The sequence below is a fragment of the Corythoichthys intestinalis genome, chromosome 19 (assembly GCF_030265065.1).
Source record: "Corythoichthys intestinalis isolate RoL2023-P3 chromosome 19, ASM3026506v1, whole genome shotgun sequence".
In the NCBI taxonomy this organism is placed as follows: domain Eukaryota; kingdom Metazoa; phylum Chordata; class Actinopteri; order Syngnathiformes; family Syngnathidae; genus Corythoichthys; species Corythoichthys intestinalis.
Window position 1 is genome coordinate 39,324,395 of NC_080413.1, and position 20,484 is coordinate 39,344,878.

At 39.2% G+C, this 20,484-nt stretch overlaps 1 protein-coding gene across 1 annotated transcript in view; it reads right to left on the reverse strand.

Moving 5' to 3' along the window:
- Positions 1-20,484, reverse strand: part of lama4 (laminin, alpha 4) — a 106,561-nt gene that overhangs the window by 51,408 nt on the left and 34,669 nt on the right. Inside the window, exons 6-14 of the mRNA XM_057823020.1 lie at positions 20,128-20,228; positions 19,654-19,834; positions 16,552-16,635; positions 16,303-16,454; positions 14,549-14,659; positions 14,298-14,409; positions 10,194-10,358; positions 6,806-6,999; positions 2,837-2,953 (exon numbers count right to left, since the gene is read on the reverse strand). Coding sequence (XP_057679003.1) covers positions 2,837-2,953; positions 6,806-6,999; positions 10,194-10,358; positions 14,298-14,409; positions 14,549-14,659; positions 16,303-16,454; positions 16,552-16,635; positions 19,654-19,834; positions 20,128-20,228 — 1,217 coding nt within the window. The remainder of the gene's footprint in view (positions 1-2,836; positions 2,954-6,805; positions 7,000-10,193; positions 10,359-14,297; positions 14,410-14,548; positions 14,660-16,302; positions 16,455-16,551; positions 16,636-19,653; positions 19,835-20,127; positions 20,229-20,484) is intronic.

Consider the following 20,484-nt stretch of genomic DNA (forward strand, 5'->3'; position numbering starts at 1 on the left):
TGTAATGCAGTGGTATTTAAAAGTATCTGAACCTTTTGGAACTTCTCACATTTCTGCATAAAATCACCATCAAATGTGATCGGATCTTTGTCAAAATCACACAGATGTAAAAACAGTGTCTGCTTTATGCCATACATCCCAGGAATCTGACTGAACTACAGTAGTTTTGGAGAGAAGAATGGGCCAAGATTAGTCCTGATCAATGTGCCAGACTGATCTGCAGCTACAGTAAGTGTCTGGTTGGTTATTGCTGCCAAAGGGAGGGGGGGCACAAAATATTAAATGTGATAGTTCACTCACTTATTTTTCCCCTTCTGTCATTGTTTGTATACTATCCTCATTAAAATATGAAAACCTATAAATGTTTGGGTGGTTTTAGTCAAGGCAGACACTGATTTTTCATTTGTGTGATTTTGACAAAAATCAGATCACATTTGATGGTGATTTTATGCAGAAATGAGAGAATTTCCAAAAGGTTCAGATGCTTTTTATACCACTGTAGCTTGAAAAAAAAAAAAACTTTAATCTTCTGATGAAGTAAGGCAAAGCCTCAGAGTATTCTGTTGATCAAATTTAAATACATGCTACATTTACATAAACACATTTATTTGGATTAAAAGCCTGATTTGAATAAAACCCATTTGGATTGGAATATTCTGACCCAATAGAATTTTGCCCATTCTGATCAAGATTTTATCCGAATTGAAGTTGTTGTTGATGTCAATTTATAATGTGATCCACACACACGCCGTCTTTCCCGCACATGTCTGTGACATCACTATACACACATCTGTTATTCCAGGAAGCTAGTAAAAGCAGACTCGGCGAAAAACTAAACTGTTCTGTAACCGAAACGAACACATTGCTGGTGGTTTTAAAACATCTTCAAGTTGTTGAAAGACATGACGATAGAAAAACCGGGGGAAATTGCTGTAATTACAGCAGCAGCTACAAGTACCTTGGTATCGCACAGGCTAATGGAAACCATGAGGAGGTCACATGGAAGTCAACCACAGTCAAATCCAGCCAGAAAGAAAGTTAAGCCCTGAAGAATGATTGGTAAGAACAAAGATCCAAGCCATCAACATGTACTGTACGCATTACCAGTCATAGCATAGGATCATAAACAGGCCAGAGGAGAGAGGCCACAGAGCACAGACAAAGAACCTCCTCACCATGCATGGAGGGTTTGACTCTAAAATCCAGCACCCTGAGGCTGTACACCAAACGGAAAGAGCGTAAAATTCACAGTCCAGGGTGAAACATCGAATAGCCTCCAATACATAATGAAAACGTCCATAAAAGATTAGGTGCTAAGTGAAGGTCTCAGGCAGAAGAGACCCCATAAGATTGCAAAAGAAGAGGAGCAAACAACCTGGAGAGACAAACCCCTACATGGAACGTACAACCAGCAAGTTGAAGAAGTGGCTAACATTAAAAAAAAAAAAAAAAAATCCTACCAGTGGCTGAATTGTGATGGACTAATAGACAGCACAAGAACGGCCCATCTACCGTAAGTAGAAGGGCCGTAGAGACCAAGATCTACCAGCGCAGATCAGACTCGATGTACAGGCTGTGCAACAAATGCTTCCAAGACGGTCCAGCACATCGCAGCAGGGTGTAAGATGCTAGCTGGATCAGCATACATGGAGAGGCACAACCACTTGTCTGGCATAGTGTATAGGAACATATGTAACCAGAATTGAAAAGAAGTGCCCAGATCTCAATGGGCCACGCCAAGAAGCGTGGCTGAGAACAATAAGGCCAATGTTCTGTGAGACTTTGGCTTCCAGTTGGGGAAACAGTTCCTGGCTAACCATTCAGACATCATTATGGTGACCAAAGAGCAGAAAGAGTGACAGATGTGGCAATACTAGCTGACACCACCATCTGGAAGAAGGAACACGAGAAGGTGGAGAAGTACCGAAGGCTGAAACAGCAGTTGAAGCGGATTCCCGTGGTGGTGAGACCCGTAAACACCAAACTGGCTGAGTAGTTCAAGCAGGATTAACATCTGAAACCTCAGTCCAGAAGAGATATTTCACAGAACACTCGAATAGAGGTCGACCGATATGGGATTTTCAAATGCCGAAACCGATATCTAAAAAAAAGCCGATTGCCGATATCCAAAGCTGATTTTGTAAGCCGATATGTTTTGGGTTTTTTTTTTTTTGGAAGCACGTAGATTATGAATGGCAATTTTTAAACATTTGCTTGAACAGCTTCAAATTTACGATGAAGACCTGAGACTTAAAGGATTAATTTGGTCTAGTGCTACCAACCCAACGAACGCAGCACTTATTGTTATGGTTATAAACACTCTGTAAGAACAGTACATTATTTTTCAAATGATTAAACCCACCAGGACGTCACGACGAGATGTGTGACAAGTGATAGAATACTAATGCGAATACTACGCTAACACTATGAGTTACATTTCTAGTGTAAGGCTCACTCAGTAAACACCTTAAAAGGCTAAAGCCACATTGCATATTCGCTCATGCAAGATAAAAAAAAAATAATAATCTGCCAATATTTACAAAACATGCAAGCCTGAAGCTAGCTGTAGCAGCCTGCATTCAGGCTGTTACAGGGTCCTTCCGAGTTCCTACCATCAGTCAGCAGCGGCCACAGTCTCCCACAGCGATGCCTGATCAAAATCCTTTTTTATCTGCTTTTTTTTTTTTTTTTTTTTTTTTTTCATCGGCCGATGGTCAGTGTTGTAAACAAGTCCATATGTCAGCCCACTTTTTGGGCCCGCCGATATACTGGTTGACCTCTACCCTTGAACTTTTAGACCTCTGTTAGAGGACGAAAAAAAATAAAGTGATCTTACCTGGACCATCATATCCATTTGAGCTACGTTTTTTTCTGATTCAGAAATGATATCTTTGGCTTTTTCCGTCATGTTTTGAATAGCTATAGCCTCTGCTGCCATCCTTTGCTGTGTTGCCTGAAAAAGAAACGCAAACAAACAAATAAAAATCTTTTTTTTTTTTTTTTTCAGAACATAAGGCGCACTGGATTATAAAGCCACTATCAATGAACGGGTTTTTTTTTTTCATACATAAGGCACACCTGATTATAAGGTGCATCCATGCATCAATGTACTGCATTTGTCATTCGTTATTTATCTTTTAACATTTTAGTTATTGTTTTACCTATTTATTTATTATTACAGTGGTGCCTCTACATACAAATTTAATTCGTTCCAGGACCTGGTTTGTAAGTCTAAATGTCGTATGTCGAGCAGGATTTCCCATAAGCATACATTATAATTAAATGAATTCGCTCCTCAACCCAAAAACCTATGCTAAATACTTAATAAATACCCCAGGTATAATTATAAATAGCTGTTACACATAGCTGAACAGATAAATTATAAATACAAATAATAATAATAATAATAATAATGTAACGAATCGGGTTCTAATGTGGCGGTTGTTTTTTGCATGCTGTTCCCGAACGCACAGTGTGACTGACAAGAGAGCGAGAGTTGCGGTAGAGTGGGAAGTTTTTACTTCCTCTTTTCATGTTGTTGTCGGTGGACAGTAGCCATGTTATGTTGCACAAGTTCTGAAATAAATTATTAAAAACCTGACGAAGCTGGCGACTTCTAATAACAATAACAAATCGGAAATAAAAAATACGTTTTTCATTGTCACCTTAACAGAGGTCAGAGGAGACTGGCCAGATTGTCGAGCCAGTTCACTAACTAAAAATTCTTCGTTGCTCTGCTTGCTACATGATACAAAATTCCCGCTAATTGCTTCATGTCTGTATACAATGCTTTCTTAAACAAAACTTAAACTAATTTTCTGACTGCCCAAATGACAAATCTATCATGATATACTACATGTGGTAAACAGTGTTGTCACAGATTACTTGAAAAAGTAATTTAATTAACGATTACTGATTACACCTCAAAAAAGTAATCTACTTTACTGATTACTTTATTATCAAAGTAACTAAGTTACTTTAAAACTAACTTATCGGTTACTTTTTACCAATTTGTCTTCTTTTGCTGCTAAAACATAAAAATGACAAAACAAAAATGTTATCGCACGTAATTGAATTTTTCAGATAAGGCTTGAAGGGAAAAAAAGGTACCGTTCTCTCACACACCATATAATTGTTTGCATTATTCTAACACAACATATTCATTTAACTATAGTTTAGGCAGACTTCACTCAGTGGCCTTGACACAGTAAAGTTAATCACCTTATCGGGGCTCCTGAGGGGGAAATGGAAAAATGGTACCGTTTCTCGTAGGCACCGTCTAACTGTTTGCATTACTCGAACACACGGAATACAATTAATCAGGGAATAGTATCATTTCTCATGTTTACTGTGGGACTGTACTGCTCTGACACACCTAGTGTAGAATAGATAGCACACCATAGTTTAATGAAAAGAAGCAGAATAAATACACAACGCCATCTTATCATAGAAGCCCAACGTGTGCGCCACGAGCAAGATTGACGCAACAAAACTTGCAAATCAGTTCTTCAAGGACAAAGCGCTCTTTGTCCGACAACAAGTAGAGCCAGCCCGGATAACAAAGTTGATAGCAGGCGCTTGGGACGTCAAGACCAGCGTCGGTCGCTGTGGCAACCACATCCCATCCACGCACGAACCTAAAAAGCCCGAAACCGGCCAGAGAGGGATGATCCCAAAGCAACGCCCGGACACACCTTCAGCCAGCCCACTACATCACGGACTTAAAAAACACTGGACACTGAGATAAGACAGATTTTGCAGCTCAGAAGCATGTAGCCTTGTTTTGGATCCAGAATTGTCCCTCCGTCGTCTGTTTTTGCCTTGTTTTGACCATTGTCGACGAATAAATTGTCAACCTGCTTTCGGCGAGTCTTTTTCAAACTTTTGGAACATGGAGTCAGTACAAAGGGTTAACATCAGAGATGAACGCGCAAAATTCCGCCTTCCCGGTTGGCGCACGCGAGGCAGCATCGGCAGAGCGGCACTTGGCTTGGCTGTCGCTGTTTCCGGGCGGCTTGACTGGGGAGGCGAATTTCAACAGGCTTAATCTTTGAGTTAGCGGGGGTTTAATTAGTGAATGGAGTTGATTTCAACCACTATTGCGCTAGCTTAGTCCTGAAACTAACAAATAACTGACAAACTTCATGGAATTCGTTCAAATAAAAAAATTCTGAACATTAAAATAAAGACCTAGCCGTTAAAATGTTGTCTATAAAAATTGTAAAGCAATAAAACAAACAGCAAAAATGAATGAAATGAACAAGAATCCGACAAAGTATTTCATAATGGATCAAAATAATTTTTCGAACAGATCATGTGACCTTAGCACATTAGAGACTGTCCTTTGCTTTTGCTTAGCCAAAACTACACCTGAGGAGGAAAAATGGATATTTCGGATTTCTTTAAACCTAAGCTTTCAAACAGTACAAACAACAACTGAGCTTGAACCAAGGATCGAACACGAACAGCGTCAAGTTGTATATATTATACAGTATAGGGCGGAAAACACTCAGGTGACTTGAACTTCCGCTCTGAGACCCCCAATTTAGCCAACTTTCAAAATTGTCCGATATGCATGTGTGATACATCATTGGAAAGCTTAAAATTTCAAATTTCTGGGGGGGGGGGGGGGGGGAATTGAACAGGAGGGAATTTTAAGAAAAAAAAATGTTTTAACAGCAAAACCCTATCTGGAGGTGAGAGCACGCAAGAGCAGAACACAGACACAGCTATGAATGGCCACAGCTAGATTTTGGGGGGATTTTATGGGTGAAACATGGTAATATAACAAGAGTCGCGATGCAATAATCGCAGACGTCAAGGACTGGTCAGGATTAGATTTTCTTTTTCATATATTTACCCTTTTAAACTTTTTTTTTTTTCAATTTTTCTTTGTTTGGATCGATTATTTATCATCTAATATATCGGAGAAAATGCGATAGTAACAAAAAAAAAATACAATTAAGAGATAGTTATGAGGTAGATATACGTGACCTATTTACAGACGATTTTTTTCATTGTGACGTAATTTCTTTCAAAGTTTAAAATATGCGAGAGAATAATTTTTTAAAGTCGTTTTTTTTTTTTTTTTAAACAAAATATTTTCAGGGTAAAACGGACAAATTAAAAATAGCATATAGACATATTGTTCTATCAAAAACAACAGTTGTTTTGGCTTAAAATACAGCAGTTTCTTTTAAAGAAGAGTGCAAGAGCAGAAACTGTTTTTTCAGTCTTGTCTGTGTTTTCCGCCATAGACCAAAAGTTTGGAGACACCTCAAGGGTGGATACTTTGAAGAATGTAGAATCTAAAACCTGTTTTCAGTTATTTATGATTTATTACAGAGGTGTACTTATGATAAATTTATAGACAAATTATACTATTTACAGTGGCAGCTGAGAGTTGGGGGGGTGGGAAGCAAAACGTTTACGTCTTCCTGGGGGACAGCGTAACAGAAAATGATGGAGAAGCACTGATATACAGTCAATTAATACTAAGGGCATTTAATGTAAAGTATGTCTTCTAGTATATTACAATCCCAAGAACATATGCTGGCCCAAATGTCAAGCTCATATATTGTTTAAGTTACATGCATCAGATTTTTTTGGAATACTTAAAAACTGCTCATAGCTTAATGGGCTTTGGTGGTTTTGGGACCAAAGCGTAGTTTACAAGAATGTGTGTACAAAGTCTGTAGTGGTGCATAAGCATATTAAATTTACAACTGAGGAAGCAGGAAAAACGGAACGGGATTCAAGGGGGAAAAAAAACATTGACGCGACCCTGAAGGTCATGGGAAATTACCTCATTGCGCTGGAATTTGAGGACATTGCCACTGTTCTTATCCTTTGTCTCATCAATTGTGCTGGTTGCATTCTGGAGGAAGGACTCCGATTCAGACAGCTTGGTTGTGAAGTTTGACAAAGCCATCTTGATTGTGGAGAGATGGCCATTTGTAATCACTGACTTCTTCTCCAACTGACGAATCCGCCTTAGCACTGTAAATACAGCCATGGTGAAGAATTTAGTTTAATGTTTAAGTTTAATTTAAGTGTGCTGTATAAAATAGATCCTCTCATTTTATATGAAGCACATGTTGATGAAGCATTTTTCACGGGTTGCCCAAAAGAAAACAAAGTAAATAAAAAAACCTACATGGGTCATTACAGAATTGGAAGACATTTTACATCATGCCCTTCAAATTTTAAATAATTCACAATGCAGTTTCTGACTAAATATTGCTGTCATGAAACCAAATATGAAAAAAACAAAAATGAACTAATGCATGAAAACATTTTTTTAAGAATACCAAAAAGGTCTGGAGTACCCTCTAAAATGCATTTTTTGTCTTGGTCCATGCTACCTAGTAACCAACCTGAATCTCATAACAGCTCAAATGAAATGGATTTCATTTTTCGGGTATTATTTGTTTCATCACGGTCATTCATTCATCTTCTGAACCACCTATCTTCATAAGGGCGATATGGGTGCTGGAGCGAGCCTACTCCGGCTAACAACAGGCAAGAGGAAGGATATGACCTGAAGTGGTTGCCAAACAGTCGCATCCAGACAAACAACCATTCATGCACACACTTACATCTATGGACAATTTAGAGTGTTCAATCAGCCTACCATGCATGTTTTTGGGGTGTGGGAGAAAACCGGAGTACCTGGAGAAAACCCACGTGGGCTTGAGAGTATGCAAATTCCACACAGGACCCAGGATTTGACCAACAATGTCAGAACTGTGAGGTGGACATGCTGCCATTTCATAAACATAAAATTTCAAATAAAGCTGAAACAACTAATCCATTAAATCGATTTATTAAAACAAGCTCCCATTCAAACTGTAAATTGTCATACAAGAGAGAGTGCTTTGAAATTTAACAAAGAAAACTGATTCATTATATTCTGCCTCCTTCTTATTTTTTTAAAGAAAATAAATGAGTCATTGACACAATTCATATCAGCAGTTTGTCCACAAGATAAAAAAAATCAATCAGCAGCACTTTTTTTTTTTTTTTTTTTTTGAATGAACAGGATTTTTGTCTTAATTGTGTACTGAGAAATTATTTTTATGTTTTATACTCAGAACCTTTATTCAAAACTTCAACAAGTTTTATGTACAGTATTTAAAACAGTACTTTTGTAGACTACAGTTAGGTAGTAAGGAAGCTGTAATAAAATATTATTTTTGAAGGAAATAGTCATCTGTTTTGTCTTCATTGTTACTTAAAACATGCCTAAGACGACTTCAAGTTAAATTGTGAAGGTAATTGAAAAAAGTGACATTTATCCGATTAATCGTTATATTAATCGTCCGATTAATCGATTATAAAAATAATCATTAATTGTAGCCCTAATTTCAAATATTATTTGTGGACCGTGCGCCCCACAACATGCACACAAATCAGTTACCGTAACCTTTTTATTATGGTAGCAAAAGAAGAAAGCAGTGAAACACATGCTACGCTGGAATGACACACAATTCTCTCAAAGAATAGATAGAGCATAATTTATGTCCTCTCTCCTTTCGCGGGTTGGGGGTGGTCGAGGGTGTTGGTTAGTCTATCCCAGGGGTCGGCAACATTTCACACTCAAAGAAAAATCTGGACCATGTTTCAACAGAAACGACAACACTGGGAGGCAAACGCACATACTGACACTTGAAATGATCGCTAAATGACATACTTATACGGATATATATTCTGTGGTCAATATTTTACCTAACAAAGGAGTTTTGCCTCCTTATAGTAAGCAGAATAAGGGCTCACTCTTTACCCACTTTTATTAACATAACACTCTCACAGGTCATGAATTCACCAAGTACAGTGGTATGAAAAAGTATCTGAACCTTTTGGAATTTCTCACATTTCTGCATAAAATCACCATCAAATGTGAGCTGATCTTTGTCAAAATCACACAGATGAAAAAACACTCTGCTTTAACTAAAACCACCCAAACAGTTATAGGTTTTCATATTTTAATGAGGATATTATGCAAACTATGACTGAAGGGGGAAAAATAAGCTGTTGGTGAGCTGTTCCATTTTTCCTCCACACATTACGTTGTGTTTTACTCCCAAACAATTCAACTTTGCTTTCATCAGTCCACAAAATATTTTGCCAAAACTTCAGTGGAGGGTCCAAGTGCCTTTTTGCGAATATTAAACAAGCAACAATGTTCTTTTTAGACAGCAGAGGCTTCCTACTTGGAGTCCTCTCATGAACACCGGTCTTAGCCATTGTTTTACATATAGTTGACGTTTGGACAGACATATTGGACTGTGACAGTGATTTCTGTAAGTCTTTAGCAGACACTCCAGGGTATCTTTTTTTACCTCTCTGAGTATTCTGCATGGAACTCTTAGCGTCATCTTTGGTGGACAGCCACTCCTTGGGAGAGAAGCAACAGTGCCAAATTCCCTCCATTTGTTTCCATTTAGACAACTTCTCTGACTGTCAATTGATGAACATCCAGACTTTTAAAGATGGTTTTGTATCCTTTCCAAGCTTTATACAAATCAACAAGCCTTGATCGCAGGTTTTCAGACAGCTCTTTTGACCAAGCCATGATGCACGTCAGACAATGCTTCTCATCAAGACATGTCTTAGCAGGTGTGTGTTTTATAGTGGGCAGGGCAGCTTTAAACCACTCATCAGTAATTGGGCACACACCTGACTTATAATGTTTGGTAAAAATTGGTTTCAATTGCCCAGGGCCGGCCCAGGCCATTTGGTGCCCTAAGCAAAATAATGCAAAGGGGCCCATATTTTATTTGTTGAAGCTTGTAATCAAGTATCAAAACTCACAAAAAGCAAATAAAGCAAACTGTATTCAACAAAATAGAATATACATTAAATAATTGCCAGATTGGGGGCCCCCTAGTGGTCAGCGGCCCTAAGCAGCTGCATAGTCTGCGTATAGGCTGGGCCGGCCCTGCAATTGCCCTTCAGAGGTTTCCCTTACTTATTTTTCCCACTTCTGTCATTGTTTGCATGCTATCCTCATTAAAATATGAAAACCTATAAATGTTTGGGTAGTTTTAGTTAAAGCAGACACTGTATTTTCATCTGTGTGATTTTGAGAAAGATCAGATCACATTTGATGGTGTTTTTATGCGGAAATGTGAAAAATTTCAAAAGGTTCGGATAGATGGTTTCTTGTTTGTTTCTTGAATGAATCTACTTACAGTCATGGGCCTCTGTTGACTCTTCAATGGTTATTGGCCCTTGTGTGGACAATTCACGATTCCTCATGTTATTTACAGTGCTTATGGCTTCATCTGTCTTCCTCCTGACCACCTCGGGGTCCGCTTCCTGATAAACACTATACAACTCCCATTCATGGATCATTTCTGCAGACAGTAATAAAAATATTGGATGTTTATCACGTGCAAGGTCACAGAGGAAACTCGACCATGGGCTACTAAAGAAAAGAATGCATGCAGCTTTTCAAAGATTTTATAAAAGTGAATCCAAAACTACACTCAAATGTACTGTATGTGATGTCATTACATGTCACTATATTTTACAATATATTGTGTAAAAATGGCACCATGTTATTTTCTCAGCTGTGATACACAGTCATTTCCAGTTATTGTCTTTACCCAGCGGTTTATTTTCGCAATGTCTTGCACATTTTTTGTCACAGACTAATTTCCTTGTCTTTGTTCACGGTTATAACAGCATCATTGTTTTTGTTTGGGTAAATATTGTTTAATCTTTATTGTTACCTTCCACCACTTAAAGTCCATTGAGTGCCTCTAGTACATGTATGGCCCATTGCAAAAACACTTGCTATAATTCGTAATAATGCCTTGAGACATGGACTCTGAAATTGAATGGCAACAGCATCAATCCAGGATCAACATTTTCACATTTAATGCTGCATTAATTTGCAAGAAATGGAGTTTGGCTGAAACTGGCATCAAGCTGTGTAAACCATACATCTACAAAATTTCTAACACAATGCCTAAAATGCCCCATCGCACTCCTGCGCAACGTGTTGGGATAAATTTAAGCTGGGCTCAAAATTACAGCACTTTGTCTTTATTTTCCAAAGTTAAAGAGGAAAATGTAAGATTTGCACTTCAATTATTCATGAAATGGCTCTAATATTTCAAATAGACATAAAAGAAACATTATATAAATAGTGCTAATACCGTTTTCAACAGTTAAGCCGAGATTTTCCTATTTTTAAAGTCGATTGACAACCTGTATAAATTGTTGTAGTTCTGATTCTGTGTTTACAACAGGTGTACCTCCTTCCACCAATCAGCCAATTCATGCACTTGTACTACAAGTATGTTTCCTTATACTACAAGAACATGTACTTAATTGTACTCCAAGTACGTGTACTCAAAGTGTACTTGTACTACAAGTATGTATTTTTGCGTGTAATTTTGTGTACTTGTACTTCAAACAAGTGTACTTGCGTGTAATAGTATTACAGATACTTGTACTTCAAACAAGCGTACTTGCATGTATTTACTAGTACTTACTGGTGTCAACAATAATCGATGCGGCGACATGCGGGGCATGGATGATTCGATTCGATGCGGGCAACAAGCCGAATCGATTCAACGCATTTTAAAATATATAAGACTAATAGCCTAGATCTTGAGCCCGAACCCGACCCAACCCGACCCGAATTTCGGGCCCAAAATGTCAATGATTTACGTTCTGGTCGGGCCGGACTTCACGCTCGCTTTTTTTTTTTTTTTTTTTAATAAATATATATTTGTATACTAAAATGATGTATGGGTGTTAAACTAAGGAATATTAGTTATAAAAATAAATAAATTGGATAAAACAGAGAGAAGGCGCTTTGGTAATCCCAAACATGAGCCGCAGCAGAGCCAGTGCATTGTTTGCGCACATGAACGCCATGGCCCCGCCCTCCTTTTAATCTTCCCCTCGGGCTTTGGCCTCGCTGCGAGTCTGCAACTGCATCCTCGTATTTCCTTTTCAAATTTCGATATAGAGCAGCACGAGGTGAAAAGCAAACTAAAGACGGGGGGATTGAAAAGGCAAGAATCCACGAGTGGTGTGTGGAAAGGATTTAAATCGATAGTGGAAGATGCAACAGAAAACTGTGTCGGCCTTGCCGAATGCAACAAATGTGGCGCTTTGCTCTCGTACCAGAGCAGAAAGACTGGGACCTTGACGCTGAGCAGGCATTTTAAAAACTGTACTGGCCTAAAAGATGATATTAGTCAAACATCGTTATTATCATTTGTTTCAAGGGCTGCACCTCTTTGTGCTAAGCAGGACATCGTGGTGTTCCTTTAAATTATTAAGTTATTATTTATTTTGTTTCAGTGCACCTTAAGGCAGGTTGTTCTTTTGTGTGTTCTAATGCGAGTCATTAAAATAAAGAATGTTGTTTAAAAGTATTTTAGTTTATTTTTGTTTGCTGCTGTTCCTCTCATTGTCATAGAGGCGCTTAGTGAGCCTACAAATAACCCGTAAAATTTCGGGGGGGTTACGGGCTCGGGCATACAAATAAAAAATGAAATTTCGGGGTTTTTTGGGCTCGGGCCGGCTCGGGCTTTAATACGCGCAGGCCGGGCCGGGTCGGGTCGGGTCGGGCTGGATTTTTTAGGCCCGAACTAGGCTCTAATATAAGTACGGTCAAAAATCTTCCCTGCGCAATTCCGGTGATGCAACGGATTTGGTTTCCCCATTGGTATTATTATTCTCATGTTTACTTGTAGAGGAAGCTACTTTACATTCAAAGCAATGCAGGGGGAACGAGGAACCCAAATCCGCTTCCTCACCGGAGTAACGTCACAGACATGCGCAGTTGCAATCGAGAGAGCAGAGAGATAGGACATAACATAACAAAGGCTGAAGCGGAGAAAGAGGGAGTGCTACTGTGTGTAAAAAAAAGAGGAAGCCCTGGTTTCATTCAAAGCACAAATTAAATGCTGTGATGTTTTTTTGTTGTTTTTTTTTTAAATATATATCTGAAAGTATACTATTTTCATTTGACTTCAACCAGGAGTGACACAAGAGCAAATAAAAAGTTAATGTCTGACCGCTTGTGTTGCCTCATGATTCACGAAAAATATGCTTTGCTTTAGAATTTTAATGCATCCCAGGCTTTAATGCATTGCGATGCATTGCCGAATCGAACCGAATCGAATCGTGGTCCTCCGAATCGTAATTGAATCGAATCGTGAGGGCAGTGCCGATGCACACATCTACTAGTACTACAGGTACGGACGGGGGGGGGGGGGGGGGGGGGTGTCAACCGGGTTTGTTGTCCCGGGCCTCAGGACCATAGGGGCCCCTGAATGACCCTTAATTCATTTTACTTTACATTTACATTCATATTTTTTTTTATTGCATGTGTACATGCATGTACTACTACTACAAGTATGTGTACTAGTACTACAAGCACGTGTACTTAAGTGTACATTTTCAAAAAGTACGTGTCCCTGCATCCACTTGCCTACACTTTTACTACAAGCACCTCTACTTGCGTGCACTTGTACTACAGGTACGTGTACTTGCCTGTACTTGTAATACCTATACTACAAATACATGTTATTTTACTGCCAAACCGTGTACCTGTACTACAAGTACGTGTACTAGTGTGTACTAGTACTAAAAGTATGTGCACTAGTACGAAGAGCACATGCACTTTTGTGCACTTGTACTATATGTGTACCTGCGTGTATTTGTACTACAAGTATACCGACCAGCACAGCAAAGCCACCCACGCAATTTCTCCTGTTCAGAAATTGATTTGTCTAGTTTCTGAATGAAATGAAATGAAATGAAATGCAACATTGGAATAAAAATGTAGCTTGATTTGCCATTGCAAAGCAATTATTGTATCAGACAGCCGAAATGGGAAGAAAAGTTGTGCGCTGCAATATTTTGATCTTGGTTGTAGTACCATTTTTTGCCTACGAATCTTCCATGTTGCTACTTAACGCTTTCACTACCAATTCTTTTTTTTTTTTTTTTAATAAAAAAATTAATGATGTAAATGATAATAATACAATGAAATCAAATTGATATAATTCCTATACCCACTGCAATTGAAAAGCTTTGGGATGCATTGTCTCAATGGGAGTGAAAGGGTTAAGAGTGGAGTGTATAGTTGCATCTTGCATGCATTCATAAATACAGTATATTCTGTGTGTCGCATGTGACGGTATTCAAAGTATGCATGATCAGGTAAGTAAACATTTTTCTTTTCATGAAGCATGAAGCAAAAGCTAGAATTACATACAGCATGTATATGTACATTATTTGTTGCACTCGGTCAAGGGAGTCGGTACCTTCAATGCGCATGTTGAGGTCAGTGAGATTTTTGCTGAATTGCTCAGCTAGAATTAAAGTTTGTTGTGAATCCTCATCAAGCTGGTTCTTCAGATTGTTCACTACACTTTCCTGTGAGTTAAAAGAAAAATTTAAATGGGAAATCAATGTTAACAAAAGCATGAAATACAAATGATTAAAATTAACATTGTACACAACTTAACATTTAACTTTAACAGCTAGGATTATATAAATATATAACTTCTCTGACCGATTCACTGAGCTTTTTGATGAATGAAACCACATCCTGTGTGGAGTCTTCCAACTCCCCAGTTTCTCTTTTTATTTCAGACTGTTTGTTTCTCCAGGAATGGAATTGATTCTGAAACACAAAAAGCATTACACCTTATTGTCAGCATTCCAAAATGTCAAAATAGGATTCGATTTACTCTATGTTATTAACCCCTATCTGTGTACAGTGGTATGAAAAAGTATCTGAACCTTTTGGAATTTCTCACATTTCTGCATAAAATCACAACCAAATGTGATCTGATCTATGTCAAAATCACAAAGATGAAAAAGCTGTGTCTGCTTCAACTAAAAAAAACCAAACATTTATGGGTTTCATATTTTAATGAGGATAGTATGCTAACAATGACAGAAGGGGGAGAACCATCATATTTACAATTTTGTGCCCCCCCCCTCCCCCGGCAGCAATAATTTCAACCAGATGCTTCCTGTAGCTGCAGATCAGTCTGGCACATTGGTCAGGACTAATCTTGGCCCATTCTACTCTACAAAACTGATGTGGTTCAGTCAGATTCCTGGGATGTCTGGCATGAATCGCCGTCTTTAGGTTATTCCACAGCATCTCAATGGCTTTCAAGTCTGGACTTTGACTTGGCCACTCCAGAACGTGTATTTTGTTCTCCTGAAACCATTCTGTTGCAGCATCCATCCACATTTCAGCTTCAACTGACGGCCTCAGGTTTTCCTGCAAAACAGCCTGATAAACTTTTGTTATCCATTCTTCCATTAATGATCGCAAGACGTCCAGGCCCTGAGGTAGCAAAACAGCCCCAAAAAATGATGCTCCCTCCACCATGCTTCACGGTGGGAATGAGGTGCTGATGTTGGGGAGCTGTTCCATTTTTCTTCCACACATGACTTTGTGTGCCACTCCCAAACAATTCAATTTTGGTTTCATCAGTCCACAAAATATTTTGCCAAAACTTCTGTGGAGTGTCCAAGTCCCTTTTTGCGAACATCAAACAGGCAACAATGTTTTTTTAGACAGCAGTAGCTTCCTTCGTGGAGTCCTCCCATAAACACCATTCTTAGCCATAGTTTTACATATAGTTGATGTGTGCAGAGATACTGGACTGTGCCAGTGATTTCTGTAAGTCTTTAACAGACAGTTTAGGGTTGTTTTTTTACCTCTCTGAGTATTCTGCACTGAACTCTTGGTGTCATCTTTGGTGGATGGCCACTCATTGGGAGAGAAGCAACAATGCCAAACTCTCTCCAATTGTCAACAACCTTTCTGACTGTTGATTGATGAACATCCACTTTTAGAGATGGTTTTGTATCCTTTCCCAGCTTTATACAAATCAACAATCCTTCATCGGAGGTTTTCATACAGCTCTTTTGACCGAGCCATGATGAGCCAGTGCTTCTCATCAAGATATTTCTTACCAGGTGTGTCTTTTATAATGGGCAGGGCAGCTTTTAACCACTCATCAGTGATTGGGCAGATACCTGACTTTGGTAAAAATTGGTTTCAATCGCTCTTTAATTCTCCATAGGCAGAGGGTTCACTTACTTATTTTTGCCCCTTCTGTCACTGTTTGTGTGCTAGCCTCATTAATATGTGAAAACCTATAAATGTTTGGGGGGGGGGGGGGGGGTAGTTATAGCAGACACTATATCTTCATCTGTGTGATTTTGACAATTTGATGGTGATTTTATGCAGAAATGTGAGAAATTCCAAAACGTTCAGATACTTTTTCGTACCACTGGAAGTACCTGCAAGTGATGAGCAGTGTAATTGTAATATTTGACTCTGTCATTCACAGCAGCTCCAGTAGAAATGTTCAACACTCCAACCCTCAAATGGTCCAGCGTTTTGTTAGACAGCTGCAGGTCTCCGATAACATGCCAGATGCACTCATCACAGCCTGCAAAGGATTTAGACACAGTATGTGTGATTAGGATTACACCTGTTTGTGGAGTAAATAGTATAGATTTATCTGCTTTAATTGTTAATACACGTACTGATATTGCAAAGGTTGACTGTTGCAGGCTCTGGTAGGCACTCTCCTGTTTGCATGTCACAGTGACCGCTCTCACAATCACACTCTGTAAAACAATACAAACACAAATTCCTTATTGTACAGCTTTGTAACTTTTGTCTTAAAAAAATGGTAAAATTTCTACAGTTATTGCGGAAGAGAAAAATCTGATCAAATTTGCTTCTGGATGAGAGGTGAGTTGTATATGTTAGCATTTCTGTGCTCATTTTTTACATGTCGTTTTTAGACAGATTCAGAGCAGCAATATTGTAGAAATTTCACAGAGTATGTCATGTAGCATTACATTGGAGAAAAAAAAGCAAATTGCACATAAAAAAAAAAAACAACGATTTTTTTGTGATGCTCCAGACCCTTTTTTCACCATAAACAATTGCTATACACCTGAATAACAACCAGTGATGGGTAGTAGCATTTTAAATTTCCGCCATTACATTTACCTCCGTGAGGTTGGCCCCCCATCAAGTATAAATTTTAAAAAGAAATTTATAGAAAAATTATGTCATTTGTTTGTGCTAGGTTTGTGCTCGTTTGTGTTGAAAAATATTTCGTTTGTGTTGAAAAATATTTTGTTTGAGCTATCGTTTTTGAGATACTAAAAATTCTTTTATAGATCAATCTGAGGTCAACCCCCCCCCCCCCCCCATTTTGATAAAAAATGGCTAGAAATGATGTAAATCGTTTGTGCTGTAAAAAATGTCGTTTGTGCTGCTGTCATTTTATAGATATTAAGATATTAATTTTGAGCGATGATGTCAATCGCAACACCTCCATCGCGGTTGATGAAGCGTACCAACTTTCTCAATAACAGAGGGGTGTCCCAACAACTAGCACTAACGTAGTACAGACGAATGGCTGCGAGTCACGTCATCACTCGAAATTGACATCTCACGCCTCCCATTTACTGCAAAATGGACCCGAAAGGGTGCCATTTGTTCATTTTTTCTTCTACGTTTGAACAACATATGCCTTTCATTATTATATATATAATTTTTTTGAACAAATCTGCTTTTGTCCAAACCTACTCAAATGCAGGATTCTAAAGACTCCATGCCTCCGTTTTTGCAGTAAAAGCCAAAATGAGCAAAATTTCACACTCATAAAAGACGCATCACATATCTCCATCTCTGTTGGTTCAATCCGAGCAAAACGACCAGTAGTACTATGTCCGCCATTGCTGAGGTGTTCTGCCCGCAGCACACAGCTCACAGCAGCTAACTTACGGTTTACATTGACTGATGCAGAAATGGCGGCCAACCACTAGAGGGTAACGTACACAAATCGCTACTCGGATTAGTCAACAGCAGGTTGCAAGGCAATGCTGTTGCGCGCTGCCAACTTGTGGAAGGGAGTAGAAGTGCAGCCACTGAATTGGTTATTTCCACCAAAAACCCGCTTGTAAGGAATCGATAGAGATTTTGAATTGATACGAGAATTGCTTGACATAATATCACGATATATATCTCTGAACCAATATTTTTTAAAAACCCCTAGTATCTGGTGTCTGACAAGTGCCTTCATGGTAAGTCGTTGAAACATCTAAAAGCTTCAACTTAAATCTTGACACACTACCGATATGCCATGATCGCCAATTTTCGTAGCAGTCTGGGGTGAAATGTTTGCTGCAGAGATGAGTCGATTTCAAAGGTCCACTCTACTCATCTTGCATTCTCTTGGTAAAACGCTTCCAAGCATTCTTCATTGGGTTATCTTTAGCAAATTCGTGCAGCGTTCTCACGCCAGCCTCCAACGATTTACTTACAGGCGTACAATTACAAGTATGTTTCAGGTGATTAGAAAGTACATTTTGGCTAGTAAACTACACAGGACAATTTAGCTAACTAAAAGCTAACTAATAACATTAAAAACTTTGCGAAGGTATACAGTATACAATATGTGTGGGTGTACTCAGAGGCGTACCAAGGGTCCCCGGGGGCCCCAGGCAACAAGCAACATGGGGCCCTTCGAGCACGTGCAAGTAAGGGGGACAGTTGGAATTGGAGCAATATCATATTTAATAAAAGTCTAATATCGCCTCGCTCTCATAGAGCGCTTTTTAGGACACTCAAAGTGCCTCCCTCCCCCATTGCATTATTTATTCACTCCACACTCAGTGGGTGAAAGCTTCTATTGTCACCACAGCCACCCACTCTCACTCTGAGTCACGTGACACACGTACATACTCGCGCAGTATAATGAACACTTAGATGAGGGGGTGCGAGTGCGCGCTGCGCGCACGTGCAGTCATCTTTGCCATAAAAGTGGCGAAAACTAAGCACTTTACACTGACTCATATGGATGTACTTACATTCGTTCATGGACGCACACATTTTAACAGGTGGCCGTCCTCTGCTCGTAATGTGCACCTTACGCCTATTCTCGCTGCCAGAATACGCAGCGCTTGTGACGTAGGACAATAACAGGACTGGTTGCTATGGGAATGTACGCATACCCAAGGAACCTTGCTAAAAGGAGTATTAAAATTGCTAATAAAATCGTTTAGGATTATTTTAGATGCATATATATGTTATATTTTTCTTATAAAGTATTCGACGAGGAATACGATAGACCCATTAATAGACTTTTTGGGAAAATTTTCTTTATGTAGTCACATGAATAATGAGGTGGCCTGTGAAAATCAACGTAAAACAACTCGGCAAGGACTTTTCAGAGAGTACTTGGTGAGTCACTCTTTAAACAATCATGTGGTATTAATAGCTGATTGGACTTTCTTAGACATGTATAATCTACGTGACATGGTTAGTACTGATTGGGATTGATAACAGAATCGTTAGATACTCTGCCAAGTGAGTTCATGGTATTGAAACACTCCCTACACTTGTTGCTGCGACAGTGCAGTAAAGCTACGTGTGCTAAATCTGTTGGCCCTCTGGGGGCCCCTGCTGGCTGAGGGCCCAAAACAATTGCCTGGTTTGCCCAACGGGACGCGACGCTTCTGGGTGTACTGTCATTAGGATTATTCAGAGGAAATGTAATGGGCTGGAAGCAGATGTTGTCAGGAAAACGTGAGAAAAAGTTCATGCTGTATGATCTATAGACAACTTACTCTTGCAGCCGGATGGACTATAGTCCCAAAAGCCTGGGAGACACCTCTCACAGTAACGGCCTCCGGCACCCGGGCGGCACAGACAGCTGTGAGTGAGAGAATGGCAGGTGGGACGAAGTGAAGCTGGCCTGCATTCACATCTCTGACAGCCCTGGCAGCTGGAGAAACCTGAGTAACTCTCCTGAATTAAAAGTATATTAAACAGTGTTAGCGGTCAGTAACAGAACAAAGGGTTTTTTCTTTCACCTTAAACCAGAAAATTTCCTGTACTAAGCAACTGAGGTCCCAATCAAATAGTTACACTGAGTTAGTTTCATCAGTTTATTTAATCAATGTCTGCAGTAGGAAGTAGCAGTCTATTTTTGTTCCTCTACTAATGCTACAGCTCTATCTATCAGTGTGTCATTTCATGTATTTCCTTTCCTTCTCTGTTCATCAAATGACAAAATACCCGATGTTCCAGGTTTGTCTTACCTCACAGCGGTCGCACAGTCGCCCGGTGACGCCTGGTTTACAGTGACACACTCCTGTCCTGTCATCACATGAGGATGTGCCACATTTGTTGCACTCACACTCTGTGATAGATACAGGACACGTAGCATTGTATTTGAGTCACACTCACAGGCATTGCGTAGTTTATTTTGTAAACTGCACATAGCCTCGAACAGAAATACCACTTGATTAAAATCTTGTTTGTAGGATATTTGTGCCATTGAAACCCTTTACATGAGAAGGACAGTAGTACCTCTACAGAAGAATTTAATTAATTCCAGGACCTGGTTTATAAGTCAAAATGGTCCTATGTCGAGCAAGATTTTCCCATAAGAATAC